General features: G+C 51.6%; 1 protein-coding gene across 9 annotated transcripts in view; it reads left to right on the forward strand.

The window, feature by feature from the left end:
• DGKZ (diacylglycerol kinase zeta) overlaps positions 1-13930 on the forward strand; it is a 99359-nt gene that overhangs the window by 12902 nt on the left and 72527 nt on the right. For 6 of the 9 annotated variants that reach the window (XM_067557635.1, XM_067557637.1, XM_067557636.1 and 3 more), the window contains exon 2: positions 11687-11785. The exons of the other annotated variants lie outside the window; for them this stretch is intronic. In XM_067557635.1, coding sequence (XP_067413736.1) covers positions 11687-11785 — 99 coding nt within the window. The remainder of the gene's footprint in view (positions 1-11686; positions 11786-13930) is intronic. 9 annotated transcript variants of the gene reach the window in all.

Raw genomic sequence — 13930 nt, forward strand, 5'->3', positions numbered from 1 at the left:
CTGCTATTTTGAGCCCCATAGTGTGAGCCTGAGTCAGATGACCCAGGTTCTGAGACTTGCTGCTGTGAGTTGTGTTAGGTTTTTTGTTTTGTTTTGTTCTTTGCAGTGTAGCTGGTACCCATAGGAGCAGGAAACATCTTTGTATCTTGTACTCCTTTCTCCTTCGACTGAGGAACTGCTCTTTGGAAAAAACAATGAGATTTCTGTAGCACTTTAAAGACTAACAAATTTAAAGTGCTGCAGAAATCTCATTGTTTTTGCTGTATACAGACTAACACGGTTACCCCTCTGGAACTCGGAAAAAGATATTTGAGCTCTCCGCTTCCTCTTTGAGCAGTGGTGTCAGTATCGCTTGCTCTGATGGGGAGTGTGAAAAGGGGCTGTGTGGGTCTCTGCAGTTGGCAAGCAGGATCAGGCTGCTGTCCTTGGACTCTCTGAGTCTGTGTTTCGCAGGTGTACCCTCGCTGGGCTGAGCAGGGAGCTCAGTGTGGGAGGCTGATGGTGTGGGTAGGAGCAGGCAGTAATTTCAGTCCCAAAGATGTAATTAGAGACTCCTGCCCACAAGGCAGTGGCCTGGTGTCTGATTAGGCAGTGAACAATATGCAATGATAAAGGACTGGGCTAGATGATGTGGTGGTGGCAGCTGGTTGGATCAATGTGTAATCACACTGGTTGGTGTGGAGGCTGCGCTGTGCTCTGGGTTTATCAAGGAAATGTCACCTGTAGTGTGAGTGTTATAAGAAGCTGTTGCCTGTCTGTTTGCACATTGCAAACCAGTGTATGTGGATGATTAGTGTGCGGCAAATGCACCTTGCTCCTGCTCTGCTATTCCAGTCCTGGCATTGTGCTCTGTTACTGTGTAAGGCTCCTTTACTGGTAAAAGACCCCACAAGCCTGCAGAAAATTATGCCTAGAGCCCTACAAATTGGGAAAGGGTGGGTACTTAAGTGAACCAGGTTATGCCCAGAGCCCTACAGACTGGGAATGTGTGATCCTGAGCCCTAGAGTGTGAATTGGATAATGGTAGGTGCCTTTCCCCCGGAGTCTTAGGGATTGGGAAAGGGTGAGGTGCTTTAACGGGTTTATGCCCTGAGCTCTATGGATTGGGGTAAAGGTGGGGTGCCCTAGTGTGTGGGTAACAGTGACAATGCCCCCTTGATGCTGACATATTCCCCCCCTACTATTCCAGCATTAGACCATCTCCACAACAGAAACTGCTGCCTGCGTGAAGAGGATTAGGTGAGGGTTAGTCTTCCTGGTAACATCAGGAGTTTGGAGGCAGATGGTGAACCTGTGAGATTAAGAGCCTGGCTAAGCTGTGAAATGGCCTGGGGGTGAGCTGGACACAAGGGTGATTTGGGGGGGGGGGGGGGGGGGGATGTGTGTTTGGGATCTTGCTGAGCACTGTTTCCTTTGAATCACTGAAAGTAAATTGAGTAAAGGGAAACAGGGAATCACCCCCCTCTGACTTCTCTGAATTGTTTCTGCACTCTCAGAGCTGCCTGAGTAACATCTCCTTTCCTCTCTGGCTGGGACTCAGAACATTCCTGCAGTCCCTGGGAGGCACATGGGAAACAAGTGCCATCTGCCCCCTGCAGAGCAGTAACCTGCACAGCAGGCGCTTCAGGCCCTAATCTTGATATGCCCTGGGCTGCGAGGCTGTGGTGTTGCTTGCTCTTACCTCATTTTCCTTGCCTGCAGACTCCGAGTGTTTGCCCCATTCCTCCTCAGCCTTAGTGGTCTGGGGCAGTAGCTCATTCTTCAGGGCTCCGGAGACTGTTTGATTCCCATCCCCCGGCAGTGCCTCAGGCTGATGTTCTGTGCCCATGTGAGTGAGGGGCAAAGAGGGGGACACACATTCTGTGATGCACATGCTCCAGTCCCCCTCTTTGCTCTCTCTCCCGTTCTAGCCCTTATACTGGTATGAACAGGTGTGATGTGTTGCTAAGGTGACTCCATCACCAGTGTGGCTCTAAGCAGAGGCTGAGGGGCAAAGTGGGAGCTGCTTCCTTCTGCTCAGGTTTCAGATTTGGCGGCAAAGGCTGCCACAGCGCACAATGCCATCTCTGTCCTTCTCCCAAGATCAGCTAGTGTCTCTCCTCTCCTCCCCCAGGGAATGCATGTCCGTTAGTATATATACTGCAGTTGTAAGTGCAGCATTATCTGTACAGAGAGAACTGGGGGGTATGTCTGTGTGCAGTCCCCTTGGTGATGGGGAATATGGGTGTGTGGAAGGAGGCAGAGCGCCATGTAGGACATCAGCTGTGAGCTGCTTCAGCTGCTATGCAAATGGCTCTCATCTGAATGTCAGAGTGGCAGGTGGCTTTGAGTTCCACCTGATTGGGAGTGAGGTGGGGCTGGCGTTTGGTGTATTGAGACAATGTTTTGGGGAGGAGACTGCTGCCATGGTCCTTATCCCTGGGATGTCTTCCTCCTGACAGTGGTTGATTGAGAAGCGTACCCCTCCTTTAGGCTGGAATGTGGCCAGCACATGGGGGTTCATTCCATAGGGATCTTTGATGACCACAAGTGATCAGAAATTTGTGTTTATGTCCTGTCTGAAGGATGTCCCCTCCAGTAGCACAGTGCCCCCCAGCATTTGCATCAGTCCTCACCTAGATGGGAGGGTGCCCTCTGCTGAGTCACCCACACCATTCTGAAGCATCTGATTGCTCCTTGAAAGTCTCCTATGCTCACACTGCCCAGACCTGGCGCTGCTCACTCTAGCTTGAGCTAATGGGTTCATAGCTTCAGGTGACACAGTCAGGTAAGCAATGAGTACATGGAACTGTGGGCAATACTGTGTCAGAGAGACTGAGCTAATGCCAAAGCTCCCCTTCCCCCCTTGCCTGGCATGTGCCATCGCCAGCAATGTATGCCCCAGATACCCGCCCACCCAAATAGCTGATACCTGATGTGTCATTACTACCTCATTGCAATGGAATCCTGCGGGTGGATTGCAGCATAGTGCACGCTGCTTGCAAGCCCACTCTGAGCTCTCAGAAAAATGAGGTGTTGCAGGAGGGGCAACAAATCCAAACTGTGATGGCATTCCCCCTATTTCCCATTGCGTTTCTCTGGGATCTGAAGTGGGCCCCAGTGACACGTGATGCCTGTGAACCTGGTGCCATCTCTAATAAAGTGTTCCCGGCTCTCCCTGGAGAGCGGGGAATGGGCCTGTTAGGAGGAAGAGGTGGAGGCACCAGTTTTCTCTGAAAGCCGCAACTGCAGCAAGTTAGGTTCCTGCGTTCTGAGAACAGGCATATTTCTGTACCTTGTAATGGCCTTAAAAAGAGGGTGGAGTAATTGGCTCCAGATTTGATGGAGACAAGCACACAGTGCATGCATCTGGGCCCCAGATGCCCAATTCTTTTAATTGGGCTGATGAAGAGATTGGAGCTGATCGGGTGATAAGGAATTTAACCCTCACCACCTTTCTGGCCACCCAACTCCTCATGCTGTAAGTGGGCAGTCAGAATGGACTCCCACCCAGTAGGGGGTGGGACTCGTGATGGGGATTAAATAGTTTCTTATCCTTCCTTGCCCTATAGGTGAGCAGTTGAAATAGGGCCCATCCATGGAGCATAATGGGATCCTCATGAGAGGAGGTAAATAGGGTGATCAGATCAAACACTGAGGGTTATAAACCTTGGTGATTTAAATGATCCACGGTGATGGGGGTACGAGCCCCCCCGGGCTTGTAGGATGGAGCTGCCAGCTAGCTTGTGGTTTGAATCTGGCTGACCTCCCTTAGCATTGTGCTGTCACTCTGAGCCTGGGACAGGGTTGAGAGAGGAGCAGTTACTCTAGGGAAGGTGTGGGGGTGAGGCAGCATGCCGGCAAACGTGAAACCAAAGTGAGTTCCCACCTACGCCTCTCTGAGGTGTAACTCATGGGGACTTGATGTCTCTTTGTTTTATGCAATGTGTGTGCAGAGGTGGGTGAGAGGAGTTTCTGCAGCCCTCATGTGCAGTTGCCTGTATTCTGCTGGGCTGTCTCCTTCTTCCCCGGTTGCCATTGCACTAACTGTGTTGTTCGCTGTCCTCTTTGACTACCCTTTTATATGTGAACTCATCTAAATCCGCTGCAGAATTTTCAGTCTGTTGGTTTTGTGCCACAAACCAAGGGACCTTGTCACAGAGTATGGGCCCAGTTTGCTGTGTAGTACCTGGGGCCTTGTATATATGTCCATGCCGTTGCCAGGGAGAAGCAGCTAATGGTGCAGAGGCCTAGCAGTGGACTGAGTCCAGGAACCAAGAGACCCTGTACGAAGACCAGACAGCCATGGGGATGATCTTGAATTTAAAAATTGAAGCCTACCAACTGCTGTGATCCAAGCAGAGCTCACTTCAAGCGGAATGCAAAGCAGAGGTCCCACCAGGGATTTCAGAGAGAGCTGGTCCTGGATGAGCTCTTGAGCAGGGGATGGAAAAAGACACCCTCACCCACATACACCTGCTAGCTGGGGTCCAAGAAGCCTCCAGTGGTGAGATCTCCAACCCTCTGGTTCTTCCTTTTCCTTTCACTTAATGAACATAGCATGGGCAGGGAAAAGGGAAGGAGGGAAACCCCAGCCAGTCAGTCTTGCTCTTGCCTTGCCTGTGCAGGAGCCAGTGCCTGGGCTCCTGAGCTGAGCTGCACCTGCAGGAGTTTCAGGCAGCTGCTCCTCTCATGCCGACACTTCTATTTGATCGTGAGGGAGGCTGGGCGGTGGGAGGAGACAAGCTCCTGCTTTCGCTGCCCTGCAGAGGTCAGAGCAATGGACTCCCTGTGTCTCCATGCTCACCAGTGTGGAGAAGGTGGCAGGTCTCATAATCTGATGAGGGGCCAGAGTACTCCTTCCAGGAAACTCTTTAATCGGATTAAGGGGACAAGAGACTAAGGGGAAGGCAGCAAACCCCTTTGTCCCTGCAGAGTGGTCCCTTCACTAGTGTGCAGAGGGGAACATTTCTGCCTGGGCCTCTTCCTCATTCCACGGACAATGGATATTGGTGATGTGGGCATAGGGTACAGGCCCTTTCTGGGGGCTAAAGGCACTTGGGTTGGTGCAGGCCAGGTGTATGTGTCTCTGTAAGGAACGGGGGTGCTGGGCAGTAGGCCCTGTCGGGACAGAAGTTCTGAGTGTTAGGGCAGGGGTGCGCCCTAGCAACAGGGGCAGAGGTGCTGTGAACTGGCAAGGAGGGCAGGTGCCTGATGGGGGGAGGGGGGCGCAGAAGTGCCAGGAAACAGGAATTGGTAGAGTGATTGAGTCCTTGGATGGTCGGGAAGGCGGTGGATAGGCATTGGGCATGGGTGGTATTGACAATATTGGGGGAGGAGGGAGGGATGGGAGCAGTTCTGGGTGTTGGTGGAGTGGATGCCGGCCCCAGCAGAGGGAGGATTAGCAATGTGGGCACAGCCTCTAGCAAGTGGGGCAAAAGTGCTTGTAATCAGCGGAGTGGGGACACGAGGGCAGAAGCTCTGGGGACAGTAGTGAGGTCAGGTGCAGGTGGTGAGGTGTGAATTGGTCAGGAAGTAAAGGCGTTGAGTTGTGGGGGGCTGGATGGGCCCTGTCAGGTGAGGAGAACAGATGTGCTGGCAGTCGGAGGTGATATGGCTCTGGAAGCAGGGCAGACACACTGAGTCTCTTGTGGTGTAATGCAGAGGAGCACACGGTCTCTCTGGAGACCTGCTGAAGATTCTAAATATAGCTTCCAGCTCTGCTTTTCTTGGCGCTCTGGTTTCATTTGCTGCTGTTTCCAGGTCATCCTTTGAGCTGACACTCAGGAGCCTGTTACCTCCTCAAGGTTGATTCCAATGTAGTCCAGGTCACTGAACCTCCTTGCGGTTTGACACTGTCAGGCTCTCAGTCCAGCCTCATGTGCGTAGGTCTCTGCATTGCCCCCTTCAGCACTTCTGGTGGGACTGAATAGACCCAGTCCAGAGTCTTAGCAAAGAAACCAAATAGGTTTTGGGACTTGAATGCTATTCTCAGCCCTATAGCTGGCCCTTCCAGGGCATGACTGAGGCCCATTGGCAGGATTCTGTGTATCCCACAATTCTGTGGCCATCAAATTCACCCTTTGCCACAAAATAGTGTCCCGGAATCTCAGCTTTTAAATAAAGAAATAGTTTCTAGCCCTTGTGGTTGTGAAGGAAACCTCAGAAAAGTGAACCCAGAGTAACCAATACAGTAATGTCTTCCTGAGCTGGTAGAGGACCTGAAACAATAGCTCTGAGAGGACTGAACTGCTCTTTCATCTAATGGGCTTGTTGTAGGGTGGCATTGCATGACAGGTATGCCTGCCTCAGTTTCCCCCTTTAAGGTGGGCCAATAACTTCACTTCAGGCTTTTTTTATCTCAATGCTACACCTCCATGGGGTTGGCTTATTACAACAATTTAGTCCAAGTAGTCCATAACAAAAGTCCCAAACACACGCTGTTTCTCACCCTGGTACAAGCAGTCATTAAAACTCAGGACATCTTGTCCCTCATCGCTCCACATACCACACACTAGTGCCTTCAACCATGCCTGGACTATGTTAGTCCTCTCCTGTCCTCGTATGAGGATGGTCCCCCCCACTCCCTTCCAAGTGGAGTACAGCCCTGATATTCCCAGAAGGAACCCTGGGAGCATTCTCCCTTATTCCCCCTGGCCCTTCCCTGAGTCCTCTGGGTCCAGCTGTCTGGCTCCAAGAGCCAGCATGCATCTCCTGCTGCTGCTTTCCCTAGAGACCTCCTCCAGTCTCCTCACTTTGTTTGCTCTGATTCGTCACCTGTGGCTCCTGACTGTTTTTAGCCCCCAGATGCTACCCCACCCTCTTAATTGTCCAAACTGGGAGCACCTGTTTTGGAAGAGGAGGGCTGAACCTGCTTCCTTTACAGGGGCCAACCACTCTGTGATAGGACTGTAACTCTGATATAGCAAGATGAGGCTGTGGCCTACTGAAAATGTTGGGACAGTGTAAATTATACTGAATTCAATGTCAAAACAAGCAGCATGGACTGCTGCCCTTATTGTTGGACACGTTTACACTTCTCAGCATGGACCGGAAGTAGCTGTAAAATCTGGGACTTTCCACTGAACGATCTGGGGATCTTGCTGCAGAGTTCAGAGCTGGCTAAGGGGAAAGTTGGGTGTATGGGAAGTTTGCTTCCCAGGCTGTCCCCAGTCTGCGGAAAAATAGAGGCCTCCATCTCCTGGGTTCTGTCAGGCACCTTTCACCAGGCCAAAATTCAGCTACAAAAAATGTTAAATTCTGCCTGGTTGGGCTGTGCAGGTGTCCACTGCCTCACCCAGGGGAACTGAAAGCCAGTGTCAGGTGTGCCCAGAGGGGCAGAAAGGAGCAGGAAGGCTTTTCTCTCCCTTGGCTCCCAGCACTGGTTAAATGCAGTGAGACACTGATGTGAAATGCCTCCATTCAGTTTAGTTCTGCTTCCAAGCAGCCAGCTATACAAACACTGCCCGTGTGGAAGAGAGGTGGGGCTCTCAGGTCTGTGCCACAGAGGGCAGGGCTTCAGCTCCGTTGGGGGTTAATGCTCAGTGGTAGGTAGCTCTGTAGCTCAGTGCGAACTCCACAACTCTCCCTCACCCAGGCCCATCTCCTCCTTGTTGCTTTATGATTAAAAGTCTTTTCTGGTCCCTGATCATCTGGGGACTTTCCTCCTGCCTCCCTCATGTGCGGATGCTGGAGCAGACGGGGCCTGTCGTGCTGGTGCCATTGCTCCTTGCTAGGTTTGGAATGTGCTTTGTGACTCTCTTTCCACCTCTGCTTTGTGATCACTGGTTCTGCATTTGACGAGTGTCTGCACTAGGTTTTCACATCTCCCTGCAATGGGGGATCTGCTGGGGAGAGTGCGGGATCTGTAGCTTTTTGTCCATCCCTATGATTTGGATGTTGATCTAGTGCCTTGAGCATCATTCAGCTTTGGGGGAGGTTGTAGGCCCTCCTGGTTGGGAGGCGAGACCTGGCTGTGATGCTGTAGGACTGGAGTGTGGTTTTGTTTGAATTTAGTCAAACATCCCAGATGAACCCCCACCAGCTGTCTCGTGCAGTTGCTTGTGCATGCTTATTCCTGCCCCACCATGCTTACAAAGGCTACTGAAACCGTCTTCTGTGTGTCCTACAGACCATTCCCTGCTGTCACTAATGGTCACAGCTGAGCTGCTAATGCAGCTCTATTTAAACTACTCATGGAGCTGCAGCAAATGGCAGACTTTAGTCACAGCCCCACATTTGGGTGTGTTCCAATAAATGCTGCCTCAGGCCATCCCTTGGGGGCACAGAAATCCAATCCAGGTTCATTCCTCCTCCTCCTTCCCCCCTCCCCCCCCCACACACACACTCGAGGGGCTTCACATCAGCTCCATTTCAAGGGGCTCAGGATGCTAGCCTAGGTTCATCTCTTCTTGGGACAGCTATTTGGGGGCAGTATTGGGCTTGGAAACCGAGTCTGTGCTGGAAGTCACATGACTCCAGGGGCTTCTGTCCCAGGAAGCTAACAAAACACCTCACTGCAAAGGGGTTTCCCCCAGTGTGGTGGAGCTTGACTCCACAGGAAGTGCTGGTGCCACAAACAGCCTGTCGTTCACCCGCTGCTGGAGCGCTAGTGTGACAGATGGCCCAGGTGCAGTTCCATGGTGTGCATCCACGCTACTGGATACTCCAGCTCTTGGAGTCTTCCTCCCCGCCTCCCCCCAGGCCACATCTCCTCCCCCCTTTCTCCCAAAGTCTGAGTCAGGAGGCCAGGGGAGTCTCGAGCTGAATTCTCCTCTCCACCGAGGGGAGGTGGCCTGACTCCATTGGTGGGTTGAAGAATCTTGAGCCTAACTAAACATCAGCCCTGAAGTGCTCGAGGGGGAGGCAAGGGTCCCTGCAGATGCTGGTTGGGACCCACCTTCCACCTGTAGCCCTTAGGGGGAGGGGAATGTGCTGGGTCACGTGCTGGCTGCTCTGTGTGAAAGTTCTCGCAATTGGATTATTTGTATCTTCTCTTCTAGTCAGTGCCATCGGTGAGCAGTGGCTAGAGCTGCCCTGATTCCACGCTAAGCCTCTTACTGCAAAACCTGGGGTCACCATTAAAAAGCACATCACCCACGGGAGCATTGCTGCAGGCACTCGGCAGCCAGCTGGCTCTGTTAAAACATGGGAGGGTCTCCTTGGATTTTGCCCCCCTTAGGGCCTGGCAGACGGCAGGATTAAGGGGCTGCTCCATTGGCATGGGGCCCCGCAGTGACTTTCTCTGAGCATTGAACTGAAATCTGTCTTACTGGGGCTTGCAGGGTGTTCACACAGTAGCACCCCTCTCAGCCAGGTCCAAGTCAGGGCCAGTAGCTGCCTTGGTTGCAGGTTCAGGGAGGAGATAACATCCAGCATCCTGCCTCTCTGTGGAGCAGTAGATCCATCCAGTGTAGGGGACAGCAGGGGTTGGGCCAAGGGCTCAGACGAACTTGCTGGGCTGGTTTCTCGCTGTTGTGACCTTGTGCCATGTCTGCCATAGGCCTGCAGGTGTCACTGCTACTCCAGACTCTGCTAACTCCACTTGTAAATCCGTCTGCCTTTCTACCTACTTAGATACTTACAGTGCATAGTCCTTGTAACTGCAGTAATGTCTCCCCCTCACCCCCCCACCATCCAAAACCACACACCTTCTCTTGCTGTCCTGTGTTTTCCAGGTGCAATGTGGCAAGGGCTTATTTCTTGCACTCTTCCCCATGAACATCCCCTTGGCCCTTTCAATAGGGGGTGTGGAAGGCACAGTGCCATCAGATAGTTGCTAATGTGGGTATCAGATCAGTGGGAGAGGCACACAGATGCTCCCTTACCCTGGAGCCTCTGTAGGACAGGCAGGGTGCAGGCCCCAGGAACTGGTTGTGCTCTGCGGTGGGGGCTAGTGGGCTGCCCAAGAGAGGTTGGGATGTATCATTGGGCTGGTCTGTGTGGTACGTGTAGAGGAGCTGATGGGTTTTCCAGGAGCAGCAGAGCAATTAAAGGTTTGCATTTAAGGTGGGCAGCACTGCGGTCCTGTGACCCTCGGAGGCTGGGCTTGAGGTTATCTTATAACCCTGGCTTTCAAGGATATGTCGTTCAGGCTAGAGCTTGGAATCAGAGTTGTCGATCATGTCGGGGCTTTTTATAGACCGTTCTTCAGTGGTGACTTTGGTGCTGTGTATGCCCCAGTCTTGTACATCCCCTGTGGGAAGAAAAGGAGGGCTAGGGGGACATCACACTGGTTGGCTGAACCTGCCAGCAAGGACGCAGTTGTACAGGTGCCTGAAGTGATGCCGTCACCTGCCTGAGAACTTTGACTGTCATTTGAATGCTGTGGGGAGCAGGCAGCAGGATAATGGGACCTAGGAGGGCTTTCCCCTCTCTGGTTTCTGTGATGACTGACTAACTCACGTCACACACCGGCTGCTCACTTGATTTGGATTTGAGCTGCTGACCTCAGTAAATTATTCCCACTGCTCCTGGAGTTGGTCAGTAATGCAACTCTTTTCCCCGGGGCTGGTGTCTAGCGGGTGAGCAGTGGCAGAATTTGGGTGCGAAGATCTTGGCTCCTGCTTTTTCCGCTGCCCTGACTACAGACTTTGTTCTGGTTCATGCAAAGTTTGTCAGGTGCCTTTTATCATTTATTTGAAATTCAAATCAATAGCTGTGACCAGCAGCCAAGGTGCTGGGAGTCAGGGCTGCCAACGGACAGGAGCCACTGTGGTGCAATGGGGGGGAGGGGAGCACAGTTCCTGCTGTTAGATCAACTACCTGACTCTCCTCCCTCAGCCTTGCTGACAAGTATCTGGGTCACACACATTGCAGTGGTTTGAAGCGCATTGACACAGACCCACGCACTCTTGCTGCTTGGTGGGAAGTGCTGCCACCTGGTGGTGAAAGTCACCTGCAGCAGCTATTCTGTTGTCTCTCAGTTGGGCCTACAGGTGCTATGAATCTATGAAAAGAGGATGTGGAGGAGAGAGAGTCTATTTTCCCCCCCATGCCTGAGGTCCCCACTGTATTTCCAGGGGTGCAGGAGTTTAGATGTGACCTGAAGGGTGTCCTACCCTCTTGGCCAGAGGCTGAGGGATCCCATGCAGAGTCAGTAGTGCACATTTTCAGGCTTTGCCCCGTATGCTTTGGGTTTGGTGGCTTGGTTGAGTATGTCACAATGCGGCTTTGCTGCCCGCACTTACCAGGATAGTCTTGGTTGATGGCACTAAAGGCCTGAGTGCTGTGTTTGGTGCTTCCTGGCTCTAAAATGGAAATGTAGGCCTTTTCCTTCCCACCATGGGATGGCCGACAGCCAGGATATTGTTATGGGCTCCAATGGCATGTTGCTGGCATTGAGCTGCTGGAGTGATTCGTAGATTCCCAGGTCAGAAGGGGCCATTGTGATCCTCTGTCTGGTCTGACCTTCTGTGTAACACAGGTCACAGAACTTCCCCCAAATAATTCCTAGAGCCTAGCTTTTAGAGGAACATCCAAACTTGATTTAAAAATTGTCAGTGATGGAGAATCCTCCGTGACTCTGGTGATAGCAGGAGTGGTGATGCAGGCACTGGGGGGGAGAGGAACCAAGATGGGGGGCCTGAGCGTGCTGGGTATTGAGGACGGGGGTGACAGGACTTGGTGGGAGGGGAGGCTGTGTGTGTCATGGTGCTGGCAGGTGGGGCTATGTGGAGCTTGCTGACCATTCTCTTTGTGTCCCTAGACTCCACCTGCCCCACAAAGGCGTCCTCCCTTGCCTCCAGGGCATCCAGCCCAGCCGTTGGGGATCCAGGAGGATAAAGCACAGGCCAGCAGTGTATAAGTATGTGGCATTTTTATTAGCTTGCCCAAGCTCTGTAGTTTCAGCAGCTGCAGCAGCATCGCTGATTGAGAGCTCTCCGCCCCTCCACCCCGTCTCACCTAATGTCACCGTCTCATGTCTACACTAAACAAGGCTGCTGAGGGCCAGGCTTCTTGCCCCTCTTGTGTGTCACTAACCTTGTCTCTGAGGGCAGCACTCAGTGCTGGACTTTAGTCTGCTAATGTGGCAGCCTGGCCTGGTTATTCTGTTATAGTAACGCTTGTGCTCTTATGTCTCTTGTGTCCTCATCCATGAGCATTTCTGCTGCCTGCAGAGGTGGGGGACAGTGGAGCAGCTGGTGGCTCCCCCCCCCCACTTCCTAAAAGCCCTGGATGTGTGATATAGTAGTGCCCAGAACCATGATGACTGGAGCTCTATAAAGACCTAAGATGAGCTAAACAAGGCAGTCAAAGGGGTTGAGGGAGGGCATTCGGGTCGGACCAGGACATGAAGCCAAGCTTCAGCAGAGTCTGAGCATGCCAGACATGGTAGAGTAAGGATGGAAACCCCTTTGGTCAGGCCGTATCTGGTGTTAGACATGTTGTGCTCCAGGAGTCAGACTTCAGACCATCACTCTTCAATAAAGTGGGGCAGGACCTAGGGCAGATTCCTTAGGGTGAGCTGTCGGGGTGTTCCAGCTCCTGGTCTCAAACTCTCATTTTTATTCTTTGTATTATGGTAGCACTCATGGGCTCCCATTGTGCCTACTGTGCTGGGTTCTGCATAGACTCTCACGAGTGTGTAATGCCTGCTCTGAAGATCTTCGTTTCCTTGTTTCTGTTTAATGTGTCTGTGCCACCCTCTCTGCACAGTATCCAGTGTTTCCATGTTTCCTGCTTTTCCCCCCAGTGCCTTGCGTGGCAGGTGGCAGGTCAATGGGGAGCAATGCCTTCCAGTCCAAGTCCCTTTGTGGTCCCCAGTCCAGTGTCCCTCCTTTGTTAGACACAAAAGACTTAATCAGTCACAAATGTAAGCTGTTCTCTGCTCAGTCTGGGGCTTCTTGGAAGTCTTTTGGGTGGAGACAGTGTGGTTTGGACCTTTCATCTTTGTGTCGCACCCTGGGGAACAATGAAGTGTGGGAGGTGGAATGAAGAGATTTGGAAGGAAATAAAGTGCTGCAGGTTAAACGCCAGAGGGCGTGGGCGCTCTTCTGTGTTGTACTCTGAGAGGGGTTTGAGATGTAGGAAAGCTCTCCCAGCCTCCTCAGTGAAGGGATAGCGCAACAGCACAGTTTTCTGGTGCTTTGTCCAGCCTGGCTTTAACCATCCCCTGTGATGGGACTCCCACCAGCCTCATCCATCTTGCTATTGAGACATCTCTCCTGAACTCAGCTTGTTGTCCCATTAGTAGGGTTGGTGAATTAAATTTTTTTAAATCATTTTGATGGACAATGTTGATATTTATTTTTAAGCATTTTCCTCCCATTTTTATTGATTTTTAATTTTCAGAGTTGTGGATCAGACGATGGGGCGAGGGTGTCAGGCAGTAATTATTTAATGGTAGTAGATATTGAGATTCAGAAAGTTAAAGCTGTGTTACCATTAAAACACAAACTGTCCACGGCATATGTCCACATTTTAGCCTTAAATAAAACTCTAAGTTCTCATGCAGAGTTTTTCTTACTTTGCTTCTACATTTTGATTATTATCAGTGGAAATATTTTTGGTCGGTTTGTGTGTGTATGGGTGAAATTGACGTTTACCAATAAAAATCAAAGCCAACCCATTGTAACTTCATCTCATGCTCTAAGTTCTGCCCCAAGTTTCTCTTTAAGTAAGTCATCTCCCTCCTTTGGAATTGACCCCTCCAAATATGTGAAGGCTGCTTTGACACACATGCACATTAGCCCAGTTAGAGAGGCAGATTATTTAGCTTTTTAAAATGGCTCCTCTGAGAGGAAGCTCAGCAGAGTCTGCACACAGGGCTTATTTAGTTCTGGCATGGAGTGGAATAAGTAAGATCAATAGCATTTACACATTATCTCTGGCCCTGGTTCCCCTGACACTCAGGCCCGCCCCCTCAGGGGCAAATACGTAGCCAAGGGAAGCCATTAGCCAGCTAACTGGCTTCTGTGCTGATAGCAATTCTTGGGTCCTAATGTGTTTG

This window comes from Emydura macquarii, unplaced genomic scaffold (genome assembly GCF_026122565.2).
Source record: "Emydura macquarii macquarii isolate MOO-44397 ecotype Brisbane River unplaced genomic scaffold, CSIRO-AGI_Emac_v2 contig_1876, whole genome shotgun sequence".
NCBI lineage: Eukaryota > Metazoa > Chordata > Testudines > Chelidae > Emydura > Emydura macquarii.